Below are 19151 nucleotides of genomic sequence, written 5' to 3'. Positions count from 1 at the left end.
CCAGGAAACGGAGTGGCCTGATGCCGATGCTGAGAGCCCGTGAAGAGATCCGAGAGGAAGTATCGGAGAACTGTTGAAGTGCCGTGGAGAGGCCGAATCACAGCCCTTGAACTGGTATATCCGCCTTCCAGGCGGACTCCAAAGTACTTCCTTCAAGATGGGTGAACCGGGACCGGAAGTACGAGTCCTACAGGACCAGTGTACACATGAAGTCTTGTGGTCTCACCGCAAAGCTGACCACGTCTGCTGTCGCTATGCTGAACGGAGACTGTTTGATAACCCTGTACAGAGTCGAGAAGGGAAGGAGACGATTAAGGAGGCCTCGGAACCCTTTGGCCACCTCTTGGAGGGATCGTATCTCCGACATGGACTGGACTTCCGCCCAGAGGGCCCGTCCCCTCACCGATCCCTACCCAGGGAGGAAAGAGGGGCTCGAAACCAACCGGGACTGTTGAAGGAGACAAGCTCGGAGAGCTGGCCCTCGGCCTAGTCTCTGGCGCTCTCCATTCCCTGAGACCAGGGCAAGCTGCGCTGGCGTAAGGGAGTCCTTGGGTGAGTAGAACTCGGTCCAGGACCGTATCCTTCCCTTACTGAAGAGGAATCACTGAATCTGGGATCCCCTTGAGGTTTCTCCTGAGGGCCAGAACCTGCCAGAACGCAAGTTCCAACCCCTGGAGCTCCTCCTCCTGATGGACTGGCAGCAAGGTCTCCCATCCCCAGAGGCTCATCCTGGGGAGACTCGTAGACATGCCCCAAGGGTCCGACTGGATCCTGTCGGATCCTTGCGGAAAACAGGGCCTAAGGATCCCTCCTAGGAGGGAAACAGGACCCCAGCGATGAAGGACGTAAGGCTTCGCCCCCTCCGCACGACAGGACCCTCAGAAAGAGGCGGTGATTCTCCCAATGGAGTGAAGGGGGAGAGGACCGGGTCTTCCGACCCTCCTGGGGATGGGTAGTGCTCATCCGCAGGGGAGGGGAGATTAAGTCCGAGGAGGGCTCATCGCCTGCGTAAGGACTCGCGAAGGGACAGGATAGTCCTTGGGGGAGATACCATGCCAGAGATTCCTTCAGGGGGAGAGGAAGCTGCTACTGATTACTGACCCCAGTCAGAAGGCACAGGCTCATCGCCTGCTTGAACGTTTTGACGACAGCATCCCACCAGGGATACCGACCAACCCTCGCGCTGACAGGGAGTCCCTCTGGAGGGAAGAGGATCGTTCGATCCTCTGGGGGAGATGACACATGAGGGTTCGCCCGTAGAGAACCTGCAAAGAAGGGAGAAGAGACCTTTGACCTATCCAGAAATCTCCCCCCCTCCGGAGAGGGCGCTGCTCTGCGCTGCGGGGGAGGGAAACGCGGAGGTGGCCTGACCGCCATAAGCCCTGATGTAAACAGGGCGTGGTCGCGTCGGAGAACGGTGTGCCGATCACGCTGACGATCGCGCGAAAAGCACAGATCTGGGTAGCGCTTGAATAAAGCATGCGTAGCAGTATAACCGCGCCCGCATGCCCGCGTGAGCGTGGACGTATCGATGTCCGCGTGAACAATCCCCGCGCTTCCGCGCGTATGCAGATCGCTGGCGCTTGCGCGTGAAAGATCGTGGGCGATAGCGAGGGAAACCATCCCACGCGCGAACGATCTCGGCGAAAAAAGATCGCCGGTACTAGCGCCGTCGGCGATTGCGTGTGGGAAACCATCCCACGCGCGGAAGAATAACGCTGACAATCTTCGGCGCTTACGCAAGTACGAAGATCGTCGGCGCTAGCGCGAGAGAAGACCGTAGGACAGTGAGCGGGAAACCATGGTGCCCGCGTGCGTAAGATCTCCAACTATGAAAGACGATTGTCAGCGATTCGCGCGAGCACGGACGATCTTCGACGCTCACGCGTGAGCGAAGATTGCCGACGCTCGTGCGCGAGAGAAGATATTCAGCGATCACGAGCAGGAAAACCTCTGTGCCCGTGCGCTGGCGATCTACGACGATCGCGAGCGGGAAACCACGCGCGGACGATCCGTGTGATGGATGCGTGAGCCTCAATGGTCGCGCGCGGGAAACCATCCCGCGAACGGAACGATCTTCGGCGCTTACGCAAACTGTGAAGATCGTCGGCGCTTACGCAAACTGTGAAGATCGTCGGCGCTCGCGCGCCTAGCGCCGAATCCGAAGGTCGGCAGCTAACGGCCGTCGACGATCGCGTGCGGAGAACCGCGCGCGGATGCCCTCGTTGCCGTTGGCGGGAAACCATCCCGTGCACAGAACGATCATCGGAGCTTATGCATACTAAGAAGATTGTCGTTGCTTGCGCGCTTAGCGCCAGATCCGAAAATCGCCGGCTAACGGCCGTCGATGATCGCGTGCGGAGAACCGCGTGCGACGGCCTCGTTGTCGCGCGCGGGAAACCATCCCGCGCACAGACTGATCCTCGGCGCTTACGCGCACTAAGAAGATCGTCAGCGCTTGCGCGCCTAGTGCTGGATCCGAAGATTGCCGGCTAACGACCGTTGCCGGGTTAACGATTTTCGTCGATCACGCGCGGAAAAACCGCGAGCGGAAGGGCCTTGGAGATCGCGCCCGGGAAACCATCCCGTGCGCGGGCGATCTACAGCATTTACGCGTTAGCGCGTAACAGAAGATCGTCGGCTAACGATCCTAGACGATCGCGAGATCGCGCGCGGGAAACCATCCCGCGCACGGGCGATCATCAACGCTTACGCGTTAGCGCGTATCAGAAGATCGTCAGCTAACGATCCTCGACGATCGAGGGATCGCGCATGGGAAATAATCCCGCACGCGCGCGGTCTTCAGCGCTTATGCGCGAGTGAAGATCGTAGGCCCCTGTGTAACAGAATATCGTCGGAAATGGTTGAAGGATCGGCTAACTCGTAGATCAGGAACTGGGATGTGTCCCTAAAAGGGAAGGCATCCCCTGAAGAGGACCAGGAGGTCTACTTCAGTGCCGACGATCAACTGAGGGACTACTAAATACTCCGAGGAGTGGTCTCTGTGAGGTACCTTTCCCGCGAACGGGAGAGGTGTCCTTCGTAGAAGAGACTTATGAGACACCATAGGCTGAAATGCTGGTGAGCGCCAGTGCGCTATCCCAGGAACCCCAACGATGTGCGCAAATGCGCAGGGAACGTTGGTAGCAGCCTAACTGATTACTGGAACAGGGTGTCTCTGAAGGCAGACTCAGGAACAGCAGTCGAACGCTAGCGCGTAAGGGAACGTTGGCGCGCAGGTGATACCTGGCACTTAAGGGACTTAATCAAGGTGTGAGAAAGTCTCTCCTGCCCCGAAGGGAGGAGCCCGTTAGATAACGGGGGCGTGGGCGCCAAAGGCGCGTCTGCAGTCAGGAACGGATACAGCAGGCAACAGGTACACTGAGGGACGAGAGACCAAGGGTCTAACGTAGCCTGAGTAGCGAGGCCCCGAGGGGATTAGTTGCAAGACCCCAAAGGGTCAACGCAACGAGAAACCGAAGTTTCTCTGTCACTAATCACCAAAGTGTAGAAGTGACTAAAGTTACGAGAGCCCGAGGGAACAGCGTAACTAAAGCTCCGAGACCACGAATTGTCAGGGAAAAAGAGAAACCGAAGGGTCAGGGAAAAAGAGAAACCGAAGTTTCCCTGTCACTAAACACCGAAGAGCTAGTGACTGAACAGCAAGCTGTTGACAACAGGAACAAACCTCCGAAGAGGAGTCTCTATGAGTGGCCTCTCTCGCGAACGAGAGAGGTGAGCACTTGGTAGAAGAGACTGGTGATGGAGCCCCGAAAGGCCGTGAGATCAGCAGACGTAAACAGGAACAATCCTCCGAAGAGGAGTCTCTGTGAGTGTCCTCTCACGCGAACGGGAGGGGATACTTCGTAGAAGAGACAAAAGGAGCAATCCTCCTACGAGGAGCCCTTAGTGCGGCCTCCCTCGCAAACGAGAGAGGGCCAGACTGATCCTGCAGCTGCTCAGCCCCTTGAGCGTAGCTACAGATGAGACCGCTCAGCCCCGAGAGCATAGTCGCTAGTACCATGATCTAGCCTTGCAACCGCTCAGCCCCTTGAGCAAGTCACGAGGGCGGCCGCTCAGCCCCAAGAGCATAACCGCCTAAGGACCAAGGAAAAGTAAAAAAGGAAGTTAACTAACTACCCTGGAGGCGAACCTCCTTATCGTTCTAGGATGCAATGAAGAGCTGGCAGTAGTCACGGGGGAACTTCTAAGAGAAGGGAACGCCCCTGACGAACGCCTTGAGAGACGGCGGCGAAGCCGACTCCCCAGGATAAACAGGACAGCTCTGCTTCGAAGGCACACAACAGGCACGAAGAAACAGCATCGTAAACTGGAAAATAAAACAGAATAATTATTTAACAGAAATTCCCCAGGTGAAACTCCGAAGAGAAACCCCGAGGGAAAGAACAAAAGAACGAAAGAAGGTATGCGCCCCCCCTCCCTCACCCGGCATGCCCAGGTGAGGGGGGGGGACGAAGGTTAACAAAACGGAATTATAACATTATAATTATGCAACTGACTTTGAATGTTCCAAGGATCACCGACCCCGAAGGGACGTGAGCCCTGAGCAGAAAAGTTAAAACACAATTATATTCATAAAAATAATTGAGACAAAACGAAATAGCGACTCGGTCCTGAGAGGCTATCGTAGGCGTAGTACGGAGTAAGAGGTGAACGACCTCAAGAGAAGGGCCGGTCTCCACGAAGGCAACCATGGTGGCCTAGGAGTGAAAGGCCGTGATCAAGAAAAGATCGTAGTGGCCTGCAAAGCCGGCGATCACTCTCGTAGACGTACACAACACACACCGCACAACACCGAAAGCAAAGGAAACTTACTATTTTCTATACACAAAAATATATATAAACATCAATAATGTTTAAATATATTAAGTATAAGAAAAGGTAAGTTAAAAGACAAAACAATAATGGCCGTCAAGTGATGATAGGAGCGGAGACTTCCGATCGCTCTCCGAGCCAAAAGTAAAGTGGAGTATTCTCCGGTGTGTGTAAGGGGGAGGGGGTAGCTAGCCACCCCTCCCTAACCCCCGCTAACTAGCGGAGGGGTAGGAAACCCTCGTTAAAACTTTTATGGCTCGTCGTTCAGCTACGCCGAAGTAATTACCCCATGTAAATAGCGTGGTTTGTATTTCAGTTACGGAACAACTAGTTTTTTATTCAAATGTAAATTTTCTCAACAACTCAAATAATTAATACTTACCTTCCTTTCATAATATTTTGGATGGTCTTCCAATACATCAAGTTTGGCAAGCATGTTGTCATCCACATCATAAATCTCACCTTCAATATTCTAAAAAAAAAAAAAAAAGGAACATTATACAATAAAACCTTTTTTAAAATTGACAGATTTTAGCATAAAATAGAATATAAAACTTACGACATCAACATTTTCCTTTTACTTTTTTAAATTCTATATAGCTTCTTGTGCCATACTTCATAAAACTTATTTTTACCTAACTAATAGTTTTCAAAATCATTAATTCACAGTACATAATCTAATTAGGTTTCAGATAATTGAAAGACTTATAATCTGTATTCATTTCAAGTGTTGCAGCAATGAGATGCAGGGTAGTCAAAATCTAATGATAAATTCTATTATTCCCAACGAAAATTGCATGCTGTGGCGGATTCTTCCAAGAATTTAAGCAAAACTAATTTATTGATAGAAGAAGTTAGATTGAAGAGGATATAAAGAATACAGTAATCCCTTGACTATCACATGCGTAAGGTTACAAAATCCACGGAGTATAAACAGTGCATTATCATAATTCATATAAATTTATTCAATTATTTCTATACAGTTTATTAAAGTTTTATAAGACCTTTCCACACTTTTATAAATGTTTTAGACATGAAAATGCTTATTTTACCAAATAGATAATTAAAATCTAAAAAATTAGTCTGCAGAAACCGGCGATAACAGAGTTCACAATACAGTGGACCCCGGGGTACGGCGTCCCCAGCTTACGGTTTTTTCAGGTTACGATATGGAATACAAAGTTTTTCGTCCCCTTATTACGGCATTTTCCCCACCTTACGGCATCAAATTTCAAAATTCAAACTTGGCAGTCAGTGCATGTATGACTGTGCTAGTCACTCACCTCAAACCACGCTCATACGTCACTGCATACGTCACTAAGATGCTGGTCTGCTATTGGTCGGCGTCACGGCGTCACTAAGATGCCGATATGCTATTGGCCGAAATCCCTCCCACAATGCCTGAGAGAGATGCTGCCTCTCTCTCTCTCTCTCTCTTTGTTAATCGCACGCTCAGTTCAGAATCTCGCGTGTGTTTCGTAAAGACTTGATCTCATGTGAGTGCTTGCGATATCGTATTTTTTGTGCATTTTAGTGCTTACTTCCAACTTAAATTCGTTAGCCATGGGTCCCAAGATTGCTAGTGATGTTAAGAAGATGATTACTATGGAAACGAAGCTGGAGATACTGTAATGAAGAAATACGAAGAAGGCATGCGCATTGTGCATGTGTCCATAACCAGTCAACGATTGGTACAATTACTGTGAACAAGGAAGCCATAAAAGCAAGTAAGTCTTCTAAAGGCATGACTGTCCTTGCCAGTGGAAGGACCTCGATCAACGACGATATGGAGAGACTCCTTCTACTATGGATTAAAGAGAAGGAAATTGCAGGTCATACACTCACGCAATCAGTAATTTCGCACAAGGCGAGCGTCATCTTCGCCAATCTCGTGGAAGCCCAGAGGGACGGCGGAGACAAAGGAACGTCGCAGCAAGCCCCCCAGAGTTCAAGGCTTCTCATGGGTGGTTTGATCGCTTTAGGAAGAGGACTGGTATTCACTCAGTCATCAGCCATGGAGAGGCGGCCAGTGCTGACAAGAAAGCAGCAGACGAATTCCTCAAGAAGTTTGAGGAACTAATTTCCAGAGAAGGCTACATTCCTCAGAAAGTGTTTAGCTGTGATGAAACTGGCCTTTTCTGGAAGAAAATGCCCCGTCATACATATATCACAGCAGAAAAAAAGAAACTTTCTGACCATAAACCGATGAAGGACAGACTTACCCTCGCATTTTGTGCAAATGCAAGTGGTGACTTAAAAATTAAGCCCCTAATGGTGTACCACTCAGAGAATCCTCGTGCCTTCAAGGCACAAAATATCACAAAGGATAGTCTCTTGGTATTTTGGAGGTCTAATGGCAAGGCCTGGGTCACGAGTGGGTAAAAGTCTGCTTCGGGCCTGCTGTCATGAAACTTTTAGAAGAAAACAATCTTCCTCTTAAATGTCTCCTGGTACTAGACAATGGCCCTGCTCACCCTCCTGGCCTAGAGGCCTACATACATCCGGACTTCTCCTTCATCAAGGTTCTCTATCTGCCACCGAATACCACCCCTCTCCTCCAGCCTATGGACCAGCAAGTGATTACCAACTTCAAGAAGCTTTACAAGAAGCATCTGTTCAGAAAATGCTTCGAAGTGACCGAAAGCACTCAACTCACCCTCTCTGAATTTTGGGAGGGGTATTTTGACATCGTTCAATGCCTGAGGATGATCGATAAAGCTTGGAATGAAGTTTCGCGACGCATCTTGAACTCCTCATGGAAGAAACTGTGGCCAGCTGTTGTGGCCGCACGTGACTTCGAAGGTTTCGTACCCTCACCCAAAGACGAGGCCGTTGATGATCCTGCCCCTGAGGGTGATGTTGAGGAAATAATTTCAATCGGGAGGTCCATGGGGCTTGTCGTCGATGAGGCTGACGTTGATAACCTTAACGAGGAGCACAGGGAGGAGCTTCCAAATGAAGACTTAAAGGAGTTGGAGGCAATGCAGCTGACCATCATTCAAGAGGAGCAGCACTCTAGTGGTGGCGAGGACGGAGGGGAGGCAGAAGAAACGACATCGGCAGAAATAAGGGAAGCTATCGGTTGGTATGAAAACCTTACTAGATTCATTGGAAAAAAAAAAAAACCAGAAAAACTTCGCTGGTATGTCAGCTGGTAGGATGATCAGGAACTGATGACGCCCATGATGGACCAGCAAGCTGACCTTCAGCAGTAGCGCTCTTCCGAAGAAGAGTCTCTATGAGTGGCCCCTCTCGTGAACGAGTGAGGTGATCACTTCGCAGGAGACTTGCCTAAGACTATGCTCCCCCCCCCAAAGGAAGAGAGACTCAGCAAGGGGGGAGTGTAGTCTAGGCGAAGACAGCAACAGCAGTCGGAGTCTGTGAAGTGATTAAGATGCAGGCAGTTCTCCCTCGGAAGGGGGAAACAACCTTTCCTCGAAGATGAAGCGCTGATCAGGTGTTGCCACGGGCGTACTTCTGAGAGAAGGGATGACATCCATGAGGACGCCCATGAGGGCCAGTGGATCAGCAAGCTGACCTTCAGCAGTAGCGCTCCTCTGAAGAGGATTCTCTACAAGTGGACCCTCTCGCAAACGAGAGAGGTGAACACTTCACAGGAGACTTGCCTAAGACTATGCTCCGCCCCTGAAGGAAGAGAGACTCAGCAAGGGGGGAGAATAGTCTAGGCGAAGGCAGCAACAGCAGTCGGAGTCGATGAAGTGATAAAGATGTGGGAAGTTCATCTTCGGAAGGGAGAAACAACCTCATACTGTGGACCGTACAATGAACATAGAATTAGACTGCGGATATTTATATAAATAGAGAATTTTGAGCGTTGACGACCCGGTTGAAAATAGATTTGTTCCTTATGAAGATGATGATGATGATGACATGATGATGATGATGAACACCGATAATGTGATTTTACAGTCGAATTGACTGTAGTTATTGTTTGCCAGGAAGTTTTGGCAATTGGCTACAAGGACTGTTGCCAGTGTGTGGAGTCTGTGGACGACGGTGGCCACACACGTATATTAATATTTGAGGTTTCTCGTATGTTTTAGTATTAAGTGTTGATTATTTTTGCTGGGTTGTGGTATATGATTGGTGTTTTAGTATTAAGTGATTTATTTTAGTGTTTAAGTGTTTTTCATTGCTGTGTGGGGACTGTTGGTGTTGGGTTTGTAAAGTTTTTGTGATTGGTGAGTTCTGTGTACCCACACACACCGCTATAATATATAAATCTAAAAGTGTTATTTTTGTCTGTTTTAGTGTTAAGTTTGTTTAATGATGTGTGATTTTTTTTTTTGGTGGCGGTGAATATAATTTTAAGGTTATGTTTTGTTTGTTTTTCCCTTCGTGCAATAGTCCAGTTTGAAGTAAAGTAAGGGGAAAGTTTATGTTGTGGGATATTTTGAAAGTAAGAGTGATCAAAGGTGTGGGGGTTTGTTTTTGTTAACATCCCGCCACAATACCTGGGGAGGAAAGTTGTCCAACCCCTGGAGGCGAACCTACTGTTAGCGTTATAAGATGATCTGAAGTGCTGATCATGTTGTCACGGGCGTTCTTCTATGAGAAAGGATGACGCCCATGATGACGTCCTCTAAGGGAAAGAAGTGACAGCAGATTCCCCAGGCATGAACAGAACAGCTCTGCTTCGTCGGAACTCTTAGTCGAACGAAGAAAACTGCATAGCTAACTGAGGAAAAATAAAATAAATTATGTAACAGAAAATTCCCTTGGGAGGAACTCCGAAGAGGACCACCGAGGAAACAACATAAAATAAGTATTGCGCCTCCCTTCCCCAGTCAACATCCATGAGAGAAGGGGGAGCGGAGTAACTGTAATAAAAACTAGAATTACAATTATTTAAATCACCTAAGAATATTCACTAATAGTGAAAACCACCGATCCTCCGAAAGGAAGTGTTCCCCACGGAGAAGCTGAAAAGTTAAAATTACAAACAATTATAATTTCACAAAATAATTGAGAAAAACAATTGGAAGCACAACCCAACCCGCGAACGGGAAAGGTGCTCCCCCCGTTAGTAAACTGTTGTTGAAAAGTGAACGTCCTTGAGAAGAGAAAGACCATAGTCAATCTCTAAGAGGCCCCACTCCCTTCGCTCAGTAATCCATGTTTCCCGTGGAAAAAGGGAAAAGGCAAAGACAATAGTTGAATGAGGAGGGTCCAGACCATGACGATTCCCCTGCGGCGGCCGAGTCAACAGTTATATGATGACGGGAAGACCGATGGACCAGAAGTGGAGATGTCGTTCCCCACGAAGGGAAGTGTCCTGGCCTTGTGCAAGTGTCATAAGACCTGTCGTATATGTATCACACACACAGCACAAACACTGAAAAGGAAACTTTAAACATTTTTATACATATATATATACATAAACATTAAGAATGTTTTCATATATATATATATATATATATATATATATATATATATATATATATATATATATATATATATATATATATATATATATATATATATACACCTATATATATATATATATATACATAAGAAAAAGTAAGTTAAAAGACAAAATTAATGCCAGTTCAGAATAGGTGAGAAGGAAGAGCGGAAACAACCGTTCTCCATCCGAGCCAAAAGTAAAGGGAGCTAAATCACAGGTGTCTGAGTGGGAGTGGTAGCAAGCTACGCCCCTAACCCCCGCTAACTAGCGGTGTGGGTAGTTAACTATTGCTAAATTTTAATGACTCTTCATTTCAGCTCCGCCGAAAGTAATACCCCTAATAAATAGCGTGTTTTGTATTCCAGTTATGGGACAAATATATATATATATATAAGGGATTTTGACGTAGGAAAAATCTATTTCTGGGCGAAGGACCTGTGCCGCCCAGTGAATAAGCTCCATTTAAGCACTTATTCTTAGGTAATTTACTGCTAAATATACCAGAGAAAAAATGTAAAGGAGTGCTAGGTTAACTAGCTCGCTCACCTAATGGTGTCGGTATAAAATTGGGCGTATAATCCAGAGGTCCCGCACTATTTAGATTAATCCACGACAGAGAACCCCAATAGAGGAGAGCCGTTCAACCTCACTCGGTACTACTACAATGCATCCGCTCAGAACCCAACTCCTTAGCACCCAAAGTTTGGGGACTCCAAGGGAGAGGAGCTGGGAGGGTTCACTGGGCGGCACAGGTCCTTCGCCCAGAAATAGATTTTTCCTACGTCAAAATCCCTTTTCTGGGCTCGAACCTGTGCCGCCCAGTGAATCTATACAAGAGAAAAATGTCACCAAACTTGCAAAATAAAGGAAAAAACATAAGCGTAAGAGAAATACAGGATGCTTTAATCAGAGATGAGTACCAAAAAACAATTATAAGGGTATCTTAAATATGAACATAAATCCAATAAGGTAGGTATAATAATGCCGTGAGTGATAATATATACAGATACTCAGGAGCATAAAAATTTACAAATATAATAACAGTATTCAGGTGCGAGACCAACGAATACAATAGGGTATAAATGAGGCAGGTAAGAGGGAGAGATAAAGAGTCAAGGCATTAACCTGTGAGTTACTCGGGAGTAACTACGCTCCCTGCGGCTACTGTAGAAAATTTTAGGGCTTCCAAATGTTTAAGGTAGTGTTTCTTGAACACTGACGGTGATCTCCACCCTGTATACCTGGAAAGGTCTGTAAAATTCATGTGGTGAAAGAAGTTCACCGAGGTGGCAACCGCCCTGATATCATGTGCAAGAGGAAAAGAGTCAGGGTTAGCTTGTTTAATAAAATACAAAATTTGTTGCCTGATCCCTTTAATAGTAATGGTACCGCCTTGTTCTCTAACGAATAGAGGCCCCGAGGAGTTAGAGGAGGTCCGGGATAGATAAGACCTAAGAGTAGTGACAGGGCACAGCGACGGATCTTGCGTGAGGGGAACAATTTTCCAGGAGGTCCATCTGTTTTGAGGGTCTTCATTCTTAGCCAAAAAGAATTTGTTAGGAGAAAGAAGGACCTCTCCTGAAGGCAGAAAGTCAATATGACCCGGGTCTCTCGACAAGGCTGCCAATTCAGAAATTCTTGCCCCGGAAGCCAAGCTCACTAGGAAAAGTGTTTTCCTGAGAAGGGGCATGTAATCACAAGAACTGTTAATGGTATCAGAAGCCAATTTGAGTACGTCATTAAGGAACCAGGTCACCGGGGTAGGACGAGTAACCGGTTTCAGTCTGGCACAAGCTTTCGGAATTGAAGCTAACAAAGAGTCGGTTAAGTCTATGTTAAAACCCACTAGGAAGATCTTTTTCAGAGCCGATTTAATAGTGGTGATAGTATTGGCTGCCAGACCTGATTCTAATAAAGATCTAAAGAAAGTGACTGTAAGGTTCAAGTTCATACAGTTCACGTCTGAGTCTATTAAAAATTTTGCCAACTTTTTAACTGCAGAGTCATACTGACGGATGGTGGAATCCCGTTTATCTGATTCTAGGAACAAGGTGTTTTGAGGATCAATATTGGCACCATGCATAGCCGCAAACTTCATAAAGTCCATAAAGTTAGGGCGCTCTGAATGTTTGAGAAAGCGTACACAACGCGTGTTTGTACTATCTGAGACAGAACCGGATTGGGTATCGGGTGAGGGTATAGTCTCAACTCCCGCAGGAGAGGATACCAGTTGCTCTTGGGCCAGTTGGGTGCGACCAAGGCTACTTGTCCCTTGAAGGATCTCAGTTTGTCTAGAACTTTCAGCAAAAGATTCACCGGGGGAAAGCGATAAATCTTTTCCCAGTTGTCCCAATTCTGTGACATGGCGTCTGTGGCGTAAGCCTGAGGGTCTAGATTGGGAGCCACATATACTCTCAATTTGTGGTTGGATTCCGTGGCGAAGAGGTCCACTTGGAGGCCGGGAACCTGAGAGAGAATCCACCGAAATGACTTTAGATCGAGTGACCATTCCGATTCTAGAGGGGAGGTCCAGGACAGGGCGTCTGCCACTACATTCCGGACTCCCGCCAGGTGGACAGCTGAAAGATGCCAACGGTTCGAGGCTGCTAGGGAGAATATGGCTACTAGAACATGGTTCAGAGGCCCTGACTTTGACCCGCCTCTGTTGAGGCAGCGGACCACCACTTCGCTGTCGAGGACCAGACGAAGGTGTTGTTTCTTGGGAAGAGCGAGACGTTTCAGGGTTAGAAGAACTGCCATGGCCTCTAGCACATTGATGTGAAAATGGCGGAACAAGGGAGTCCAAAGACCTTGAACTTTCTTGAGCTGAGAATAGCCGCCCCAACCTGATAGGGATGCGTCTGTGTGAATGATTAATTCCGGGGGCGGAAATTGAAGGGGAACTGACTTTGACAGACTGTTTGCTCTTGTCCAAGGAAGAAGTCTTTCCCGTAGAATGGGAGGAAGGCGGACTTTCCTGTCCCGGAGCTTCCGGTTCGCCCTCGAACGCCAGACACGATTGATATCTTTCAATTTTGCCTTCAGAAGAAGATCCGTCACTGAGGCAAACTGAAGGGACCCCAGAATCTTCTCTTGAAGCCGTCTGGAACTTACTTTGTCTTTGAGAAAACGTTTGGTGTTCCTTGCAATCTCTAACCTCTTGGGTCTGGGAAGACACAGAGTATGAGATATAAGATCCCATTGCAGGCCGAGCCATTGGAACTTCGATTTTGGAAGAAGACGGGACTTCTTGAAGTTGATCTGGAAGCCTAGAGATTGAAGATAATGGATGACTTTGTGAGTGGCTTTTAGGCAATTTTGGGAGGTGTCTGACCAAATGAGCCAGTCGTCCAGATAGGCTACTACTTGCATCCCTTGATTCCTGAGTTCCTGAACAGCGACTTCTGCTAGCTTTGTGAAGATCCTTGGGGCAATGTTGAGCCCGAAAGGCATCACCTTGAAGGAGTAACTTTTGTCCCCTAAGCGAAAGCCTAGGTACGGACGGAAGTGTCTCGCTATCGGGACGTGATAGTAGGCGTCTGTAAGATCGATAGAGGTGGTGACGGCCCCACGGGGAAGTAAGGTCCGCACCTGCGAGACGGTAAGCATTCGAAACTTGTCGCATTGAATGGACAAGTTGAGAAGGGATAGATCTAGAATCACTCTTCTCTTGTCTGAATCCTTCTTCGGGACACTGAACAGCCGACCTTGAAACTTCAGATGTTTCGTTCTTGTATGGCATTCTTTTGTAAAAGATCCTGGACAAATTCGACCAGGTCTGGGGTGGATGTTGACGAAATTTGTTCGGAGGAGGAGGTCCTTGAATCCAACTCCACCCTAGTCCCTTGGAGATGATACTGAACGCCCAGGGAGTGAACCTCCATTTGTTGCGGAAGGCATAGAGCCTCCCCCCTACCTGCTGCACCTCAGTATTGGTTTGAGGGAGTTGCCTCCACGTCCGCCTCGGAAGTTCTTTCCTCTGCGAAAGGCTCTTCCCCTGCCTTTGTTCTGGTTAGAGCCACGGTGGTAGCCTCTACCTCTACCATAACTCTGGGAAGAGCTATGAGCCTCGTAGGACTGGTTAAAGGCAGGGGAAGTGGCGGAGGCACCAGAAAGCTGGCTCTTAGGTAGCAGAACGGTGACATAGTCATCCGAAGGAGCCCGAGAGGTGGAGGGCTGTGCAGGGGCAACAGAAGATGGAGGAAGAGGCAGCCGGAAGTTGGATGAAGCACTCTGTTGTTGCCTGAACTGGGTGGAGGTATATGGTCTAAGCTTCTTCCTACCCCGGGCTTGATAATTTGCAGGGGTCATACTTGCGTTTAGGGGTCAAACCCCAACGGGCTTTAAGGCTCTGATTAACCCTAGTGGCCTCCGCCAAGACTTCCTCTACGAGATCCTCGGGGAAGAGATTTGAACCCCAACAGGAGGACCGGATGAGTTTATTAGGTTCATGCCTAATCGTCGCCTCAGCTAGAACATGCTTGCGACATCTGCGTTTAGCAGTAGCAAAGTCATACAAATCATAATATAACGACTGTAACGTAGCCTTGTTGAGAGACTTAAAAATACTCTCCGTATCGTAAGTCAAGGCTATCGACTCCGTGGATGTGGCCAGGTTTAGAGTACGGCCCACACGTAGGCGGGAATCATATTCCTGTTTAATGAGAGATTCCGGGAGACGGGGAAGCTTCTCACTAAACAAGACTGAGGCACAGTCTGCTGCAAGCTTGCCGGAGGTAAAGGTGGTATGGACGTTGTCCCAACACTCAATACCTGAGGGAAGAAGGAGGGAGATTGGATCCACCTCTCGGATGGGAGGCAAGGGCTTCTCCTCCAGAGCATATTGAAAGGCAAGCTCTGCCACCTTATTGACGCATGGAGTCAAGGTGGTCTTGTCCATTAAGAACATCGTAAAGGAGCTTTTATGAGGCGTCAGCATGGTGTTAGTGCAGCCGATGTCATTCAAAAATCTGGCCCAAACAGATTGGGCTTGCTCCTTCGGGAAGATGACCGTCTCTTTGGGGACCTTGTCTAAACGGACTAAAGCTTCCTCGGTAAGTCTGGCATAACCATGAAATGGAAATGCCAGACCCGGAGGAAAGAATTCAAAGTCCTCTAGAGGACGAGTGCCAAGGCCCTCCAGAGTCAACATTCCGTCTGAGAACGGGGAATGAAGAGCCATCCGCCAGGGGTTGTTCTTGGCAAACGGCGGGAGCTTAGAGGCATCCGGTATGAGAGAGCTTTGGACTCTCTCCGGAGCTCCTTGCTCTAAAGCCCCAATTCTCTGACCGAAGTTAGAGAACATCGTGTCCATCCTCGACTGCATCTCCGAAACCAACTTTTCCTGCATCTCCGACACGATGCGGAGCATAGCTGATTCGGAAAGGCCCGGGCTAGCAGCAGGAGGGGCGGAAGGAACTCCCGGGTCGTGAGACTTAGAGGAGGAACCAGAGGTCTTTGAAGACGGGTTCGTACCATGTTTAGAGCCCTGAGAAGTCTTATGAGGCTTGCGAGCTTTGGGTAAGGTCCTTGAAGTAGACTTATCCTTAGGGGGAACCGGGTATGAACGTTGAGACGAATCACGGTCCCCAGAAAATCCAAGAAAGGAAGAGCGATCAGAAGAAGAAGAAAGAGCGGGGCTGAGGATAGGAATCTCAGCGCCGGACACACCTGCCTCACTTACCACCCTACCTGTATCCGGCTCGTCTAGCAACATCGGTTCGACGTCCAGGTTCATGGAGGCAACATTGTCCTCCAGACCTCCGGGGGCGTCCGATGGATCTTGCTCTGGGTCGATGAGACCCGTTATAGTGGCATCAATGTGGGCAATGATGGGAGCTGCCACATGCCTAGCCACAGCAGCTGAAGACTTGGCGTTGGGGTAAACCATGGTGCAGTAGTCCTCAGATAGGACGTACGGCCGCTTAGACTTTACATTCCGGGCAAACCCACCAATCCACACCTTCAGTGTGGCCCGAGCCGCAGACTTTTGCTCCGGGGATGCCTGAAATAATAGGGGGAATTATAAAAGGGAGACTCCCAATGGTCCTTCAAGACCATAGATATCTTACTAATAGTAAATAAAATAAGAAGGCAATATAGCCAACGGGACTCACCGAGTCAGATCCAAGGGTAGTGATGAGGTCGAAGCAAATCACACAGTTATCCGGGTGCCATACCACAACGTCTTCCAGTTGAACCCCACAAGGGGCGTGAGATCGGCAGACGGAGTGGCCACAAGGCTGGTGCAGAACAGCTGCACAGGCCGGCGTCAGACAATGCACCATCTGTAAAAAGAATAGTATATGAGAAACTGTAATTCTCTTAATTAGGGGCGGGTCTGGAGGACCCGGGCCTAACATAGGTCTAACACAAGATTAGAGCTTAACTGTACTATTCTTTAAATGGCCTAACATAGGTCTAACACAAGAAAAGAGCTTAACTGTACTATTCTGTTAAGTAGGGGCGGGTCCGGAGGACCCGGGCCTAACATAGGTCTAACACAAGATTAGACTGTAAAAAATAAAAAATAATTTTTTTTTTTTTTTTTTTTTTTTTTTTTTTTTTTTTTTTTTGGGGCGGGTCCGGAGGACCCGGGCCTAACATAGGTCTAACGCAAGGTTAGAGCTTAACTGTAATATTCTTACATAGGGGCGGGACCGGGGGTCCCGGGCCTAAACATAAGTCTAACTTGAAACTAAAGTATAGCCATCCATTCCGGTCAAGCCGGGAGCATAAAAAAGGATGCAATAACAAGGAATTAAGACACATAGTGTCTGATTTCCCGGGGTGGGGTAGACCCCGGGCCGGGAAATAAAGGTATATTCAATACCAATTCCTTTTTAGAGACTCCGGGGTAGTGATCTGTCATATATAATCATCATAGGAAATGTTATAAAATAATAGGGGGGCGGAACTGTAACTAAGAACTGCCAATCGAACCCGGAGGGTTTCGTATAACATAAGCCAGAATGAAAAGTGAATATAAAATAGGGTGCACCGGGATCCAACTCTGTTGACCGGTGGCCAACCAGACTAGACAGAGACTAAACCGCCGGGCCACCCGGAGGACAAAGTCCATAAACACTTAACTACCCCCTCTAAAAGGAGGGAAGGCAACGGTCCCTTAGTGGAGGGGGGAGAAGCCTAGCCTCCCACCTAGCTAGAGGGGGAGCGTGGGGGAGGATCACGTGATACGAGGCAGCAGGGCTACCAACTGACGATCCCCAACAGACAGATCAAACGGAGTAATGGCACAAATATTCATTATAATAATAATAATAGCGTTAAATATATGAATAAAGGGATTTTGACGTAGGAAAAATCTATTTCTGGGCGAAGGACCTGTGCCGCCCAGTGAATAAGCTCCATTTAGCACTTATTCTTAGGTAATTTACTGCTAAATATACCAGAGAAAAAATGTAAAGGAGTGCTAGGTTAACTAGCTCGCTCACCTATTGGTGTCGGTATAAAATTGGGCGTATATTCCAGAGGTCCCGCACTATTTAGATTAATCCACGACAGAGAACCCCAATAGAGGAGAGCCGTTCAACCTCACTCGGTACTACTACAATGCATCCGCTCAGAACCCAACTCCTTAGCACCCAAAGTTTGGGGACTCCAAGGGAGAGGAGCTGGGAGGGTTCACTGGGCGGCACAGGTCCTTCGCCCAGAAATAGATTTTTCCTACGTCAAAATCCCTTTTCTGGGCTCGAACCTGTGCCGCCCAGTGAATCTATACAAGAGAAAAATGTCACCAAACTTGCAAAATAAAGGAAAAAACATAAGCGTAAGAGAAAAACAGGATGCTTTAATCAGAGATGAGTACCAAAAAACAATTATAAGGGTATCTTAAATATGAACATAAATCCAATAAGGTAGGTATAATAATGCCGTGAGTGATAATATATACAGATACTCAGGAGCATAAAATTTACAAATATAATAACAGTATTCAGGTGCGCGACCAACGAATACAATAGGGTATAAATGAGGCAGGTAAGAGGGAGAGATAAAGAGTCAAGGCATTAACCTGAGAGTTACTCGTGAGTAACTACGCTCCCTGCGGCTACTGTAGAAAATTTTAGGGCTTCCAAATGTTTAAGGTAGTGTTTCTTGAACACTGACGGTGATTTCCACCCTGTATACCTGGAAAGGTCTGTAAAATTCATGTGGTGAAAGAAGTTCACCGAGGTGGCAACCGCCCTGATATCATGTGCAAGAGGAAAAGAGTCAGGGTTAGCTTGTTTAATAAAATACAAAATTTGTTGCCTGATCCCTTTAATAGTAATGGTACCGCCTTGTTCTCTAACGAATAGAGGCCCCGAGGAGTTAGAGGAGGTCCGGGATAGATAAGACCTAAGAGTAGTGACAGGGCACAACGACGGATCTTGCGTGAGGGGAACAATTTTCCAGGAGGTCCATCTGTTTTGAGGGTCTTCATTCTTAGCCAAAAAGAATTTGTTAGGAGAAAGAAGGACCTCTCCTGAAGGCAGAAAGTCAATATGACCCGGGTCTCTCGACAAGGCTGCCAATTCAGAAATTCTTGCCCCGGAAGCCAAGCTCACTAAGAAAAGTGTTTTCCTGAGAAGGGGCATGTAACCACAAGAACTGTTAATGGTATCAGAAGCCAATTTGAGTACGTCATTAAGGAACCAGGTCACCGGGGTAGGACGAGTAACCGGTTTCAGTCTGGCACAAGCTTTCGGAATTGAAGCTAACAAAGAGTCGGTTAAGTCTATGTTAAAACCCACTAGGAAGATCTTTTTCAGAGCCGATTTAATAGTGGTGATAGTATTGGCTGCCAGACCTGATTCTAATAAAGATCTAAAGAAAGTGACTGTAAGGTTCAAGTTCATACAGTTCACGTCTGAGTCTATTAAAAATT

The 19151-nt window shown here is 47.7% G+C and overlaps 1 protein-coding gene across 6 annotated transcripts in view; it reads right to left on the bottom strand.

Annotated features, from left to right (window-relative positions):
* The window catches only part of LOC137645696 (putative gamma-glutamylcyclotransferase CG2811), a 96981-nt gene that overhangs the window by 22151 nt on the left and 55679 nt on the right, over positions 1-19151 (bottom strand). For all 6 annotated transcript variants that reach the window (XM_068378553.1, XM_068378554.1, XM_068378552.1 and 3 more), the window contains exon 3: positions 5219-5308. In XM_068378553.1, coding sequence (XP_068234654.1) covers positions 5219-5308 — 90 coding nt within the window. The remainder of the gene's footprint in view (positions 1-5218; positions 5309-19151) is intronic.

This window comes from Palaemon carinicauda, chromosome 8, assembly GCF_036898095.1.
Source record: "Palaemon carinicauda isolate YSFRI2023 chromosome 8, ASM3689809v2, whole genome shotgun sequence".
In the NCBI taxonomy this organism is placed as follows: domain Eukaryota; kingdom Metazoa; phylum Arthropoda; class Malacostraca; order Decapoda; family Palaemonidae; genus Palaemon; species Palaemon carinicauda.
This window is presented reverse-complemented; position numbering and strand designations above follow the sequence as displayed.